General features: G+C 69.3%; 1 protein-coding gene across 1 annotated transcript; it reads right to left on the reverse strand.

Annotated features, from left to right (window-relative positions):
- Window positions 1–987: 987 nt before the first annotated feature.
- H696_04573 (hypothetical protein) lies at window positions 988–4,262 on the reverse strand (the record flags this gene model as incomplete). The annotated part of the gene is made up of 3 exons (XM_009498455.1): window positions 988–2,088; window positions 2,293–2,382; window positions 2,490–4,262. 3 exons carry the CDS (start codon window positions 4,260–4,262, stop codon window positions 988–990), a joined length of 2,964 nt encoding a protein of 987 aa, XP_009496730.1.
- Between the last annotated feature and the right edge of the window lie 581 nt (window positions 4,263–4,843).

Below are 4,843 nucleotides of genomic sequence, written 5' to 3' on the forward strand. Positions count from 1 at the left end.
GCGACGCGCGCGCGAGCAAAAGGCCAAAAGGAAGAGGAGGCCGCGGGGGGGGCGGGGGGGGGGGGGGGGGGGGGGGCCTGGGCGTGAGGTGCAATATGTTCGGGGCAATGTCCTCGGCAATTGGCCAGGCCCGCCTTGACAGTCCCATTCGACAGACATTGGCGAAGGCAAGAAGGCGGAGAACCCGGCGCAAGCCACCCAGCGACCAAGCTAACGCCGATCACAGTGGCGCACATGATTGTCAGGTCCGGGCCCACCGGTGCCGGCCTCGGCGCCTCTCGCCGGGCGGGGTTCCCTGCAGTTATTCGCCTTGCTTCGTGCGGCGTTCCTGACGGCTCCCCGAGAAGCGTGTACATGCAAGCGGCCCCGCCCCGTCCGCTGGCCCCCCCCCCCCCCCCCCGCGCCCCCGGCTTCGAGAGTCGCAACCACCCGTCTGGAGGTCAGCCCACAGACAATCAGCAGCGACAAGCAGATCTATTGTTGCGAGAGTCGCATATGCAAGAAAGGAGCGGGGAAAGGAGAAAGTGAAGGACAGGCGCGCGAGGCGCCCGGAGGGCGCCATTGCCGGAGGAAGGGGAAAATAACAAGAAGGCCCCCTGCGAGGCAGGGGAGGCAAAGAAGAATAGAGATCATGCAGGCGGGAAAGAGGTAGGGAGGGGGGGGGAGAGGAGGAAGGATCGATGTGGCAACGCGGAAGGGGGAGGGGAGGGGAGCATGGGCTCAGGCCCCAGGAACCGGCGGGCAAAACAAGCACCGGCACGAAGAGGCGGGCTCTAAGGCGACCACGAGAACAGAAGGAAAGGGGGAGGAGGACGGAGATCCTGCACGAAACTGGGGCAGACAATCGTCCGTGCTCTTTCTGCATGCTCGCCCCTGAAGGGCAGCGGCCCACAGCCAGGGGAAACAGCGGGGTTGATGGGGGGGGGGGGGGGGGGGGGGGGGGCGTGGGGGGGGGGGGGGGGGGCAGGGGAAGCACAGGGAGCCACTTCACCCCATGACATCCACTTCGATGTCACTGTCATCGGTGTCGCCATCCAGGTCCAGGGCCCCGGTAGGCTGCTCCATGCTGGAGGATGTGAGGGGCTCATAGGCGGAGGTACCGGCAACACCGTGCACCAGAAGCACGGCGCTCCCCTCGGCGTGCGGATGGTGACCGGCCGCCGCGACCAGATCCGTGGAATAATGCCCGTCAAAGGGATGGCCGCCTCCGGCGCCGCCCTTGCCAACTTCCAGCGAGTAGCCCCCCCGTCTGGCGGAGGAGAAGGCACCCTTCAAGGGGTCACCGGCTGATGAGGCCCCATCCTCCCCCTCATGGGTTTCGCCCTCCTCACCATCACCGTCCTCCTCTTCGGGATCGGTCTCACCGTCATGGAGGTGGTGGTGGTGGTGATGGAGCCGGCGCCGGTCGCCAATCCCATTGGCACCGGCACTCCCGGGCAGGTAGCCGAGGGCGGGGAGATCACCGCCGAGGTCGGTGGGCACACCGGCCAGCATGTGGCCGGAAGAGGCGAGCAACGTGTGACCGGTGGCCGCACCGTCGCCATTGACGTGGTGCTCCGCGAAGCCGGCCAACGACCGGACATCGATGGAACCGCGGCGGCGCGAGTTGGCGGTCACGCCGCCGGCCGCGGCCGCGGCCGCGGCCGCCGCCAAGGCAGCCGCCCGGCCGCCACCCGGCTTCCCGGCAGCAAGTCGCCGGCCGCCGGCCCCCAGTCGGGCCTTCTTGGCCCCGGGGCGCCCGCCACGGGCCGGGCCCTCGTCAAAGGCACCGCCCTCGGCCGCCGGCCCGGGCGAGGGGCTACCACTGCCGAGGTGTGAGCCGGTCCCCGGCTCCGGGGTCGTGCCGCTGGGGGAGGCGCCACACACCGGCGAGGGAGCCCGCGACCCGCCGAGGCCCGAAAGGAGCGACGGGTCGACAGCCCGATCCTGGGCCGGCCCGGTGAAGGGGCCGTCACCATAACCGACGTTGGTGGCCCCGGCGAAGGCTACCGCCACCAGGTGATTGCTGCTGAGGCTGTCATGGCCGGCGCCGTCATGGAACTTGCCATCCTCGCCATCATGTCCGGCACCACCGTCGTCGGTGTCATTCTGCACGCGCAGTGGCAGCGGATGAAACGTTGTTAGTGCCGGGAAGGCCAAACAGAGAGCAGGGTCAGCCTCGAGAAAGCAAGAGAGAGAGAGAGAGAGACAGAGAGAAAGCAAGAGAGAGAGAGACAGAGAGAGACAGAGAGAAAGCAAGAGAGACAGAGAGACAGAGAGAAAGCAAGAGAGAAAGAGACCAGGAAGACATACATCACTGTCGCCATCACCGCCGTCCTGGTTTTTGAGGGCGCGGTTCAAATCACCAATGCGATTCCGGAGCTCATCATTGGCGCGACGGAACTGGATAGCCAGGCCACATGGGGCGAGTCAGTCGGGCAAAGAGGCCAGATGTCCAGCCAAGAATGGAGCACATGGGCAAGGGGGGAAGAACCGACGGCTCGACGTACCGAGGCCAATTGCTTGGTGAGGATTTCCTGCTCTGGCAGGCGGTCCTGCGGGGCCGGGACGATGGAGCTGGACCCGGAGGCGGGGGCCGGGGTTGCGGTAGATGCCGGCCCCGGGGAGGACCCATCTTCGCCATTGAGCGAGGTGTCGGTGTCCGCCGAATCGAGGCCATCCTCCGTGCCGCCGGTCCCCGGGGGCGGGGCCACATCCAACACCGGATCCTCCGGGGAGGTGACCGAAGAGGAGTGCATGCCGACCACCTCCGGCACGGGCCCGGACCCGGCGATGGCGGCGCGGACCTCCACATCGGCTCGACGAGCGGCCAACTCCAGCAGGGTGATGAACTCCTTGGCCTTGGTGAGGACCTGCACCGTGGAGGGCTTCTGATCGGCCAGGTTCGGGATCAAATCACGAAGCTGATGCACGATGGACTTCTGGGCCAGGCGCCGGCGACGCTCCAGCTCATTGTGGTTGGCGCGCTTCTTGCGGGCCGGGGTGCCGGTCGGTCCGGAGGCCGCGGCGGCCGCGGCTGCCGCCGCCGCCGCCGCCGCTGCCACCGCCGCCGCCGACACACCCTGCCCATGGTGGTGGGTAACATGGTGCCCCGCGGTGACATGGTGCCCTGCTGTGTGGTGCTCCAGGCGGAGGGGATCATGCCCGATGCCAGCCCCGAGGGAGGACATCCCCCCGGAAACGGGGCCGGACGCCGGCGGCAAGCTCAAATTACCCAGGGGAATGGAGGCCATGCCGGTGTTGGACATGCCGCCAGCATGAGAGAGCCCCGGCGAAATGTGCGCCCCGGCCCCGGTGGACATCGATTGCGGGAGATGGTGCGCCGTGTGGTGCGGAGTCGCATGATGGGTCGGGTGATGGTATGCCCCGGTGGAGCCACCGCCAGCAGCACCGCCATGGGGGAAGGAAAGGTGCGAGAAGGCCTGCGCCGCGTGGTGCATGGCGGCCGTGGCCGATGCCGCAGATCCCAGAGGCGAGGACCCGGCCGCGGCCAGGGAGGCAGCATGCGAAGCGGCCGCCGCGGCCGCGGCCGCCGCCGCCAAGTCCCCATGTGCCGGGCTCTGCCCGGCGTGGTGCAGCGTCCCGCCCGGCAGGGAAAGCCCACTGCTCAGGCCGGCCATCGGGCTCGCCACGGTGGTGCTGGTCCCCGAGGTGGTGGTGGTGGTGGCGGCGGTGGTGGTGGTGGCACCGCCGGCCGGGGTTGAGCTCGGCGAAGGGGCCGTCCCGCCGACACCGGCCGGTGCACCGGCAAACGCGTGCATGGCCATCGGCGGGAGGAGGGACGACGCCAGCACCGACCCGGGGAAGGTGTTGGCTGCCGCATGGGTGGAAAGGAGCCCGGCGGCGGTCGACTGCGCCGCCATGGCAGCCGACAGGGCAGCCATCGCCTGGTGCGTGTACATGTGGCTGCTGGAGGGGGAGCCGCTGGCGGCGGCTGCGGCCGCGGCCGCGGCCGCGGCGGTCTGTGCCTGATGCGCGGCCGCCAGGTGCGAATAGTGAGCCGGCGGGTGCCCGCCGAAGGGGACACCGGACATGTGCATGGCCGCGGCGGCGGCCGCCGTGGCCGAGGCCGTGAGCGGGTTCGGAGAGTGCGCATGCGCGTGCAATTGCTGGAAGGACTGCGACAGGCTGGCCCCCCCGTTGACGGGGTTGCTGTTGGCCAGGGCTTGGTAGTGAGCGGCGGCTGCCGCCGCTGCCGCCGTCGAAGTCCCCGGTGGCATGCCGGGATGCGTGCCGGGCGAGGGGGTGGCGGAACCGGTCATCCGGGAGGCAGGGAGAGGAGGGAGCGGTGCAGGGGGTAGGGGGAAAGAGGGGGGAGCCGGCCCCGGGCTCGGGTGGAGGGGACGGGCGCGGGAGGGGGGAGGAGAGGGAGGGAGGGGTATGCGACCCACACACCCACACACATACACACCCACACAGACGTGTAGAGAGTCGCAGGGGAGGGGGGGAGGAGGAGGGGGAGGAGGAGGGTCTGGAGAGCGAGGACACAGAGGGTGAGGTGGAGGGGGAGGAAGGGAGGAGAAGGATGGGGAGGAGCAGGGGCAAGAGAGGTGTGCGGGGAGTGTGTGCCCTCTCAGCGGCTGGCAGTCGCTCGGGTGGAGCTAGATGGCCGAAAAATGCCTCCCCCTCCCCTTCCCGCCCCCGGGTCAGACAGAGGCTTGCGCCGGGCAACGGTCCGGTGGCGGGCCGGGGGCCCGGGTGAAAAGAAGCAGGCAACTGCGAACGACATTATGGAACCAGGGAGGTGATAAGTCAGACAGCCCCCCAGCCACCACCCCCCCCCCCCCCCCCGGAGCCCAAGGGCCCGGGGACCAAAGAGTCCAAGAGAGACACCGAGAGCGGG

This window comes from Fonticula alba (assembly GCF_000388065.1).
Source record: "Fonticula alba strain ATCC 38817 unplaced genomic scaffold supercont2.7, whole genome shotgun sequence".
NCBI lineage: Eukaryota > Rotosphaerida > Fonticulaceae > Fonticula > Fonticula alba.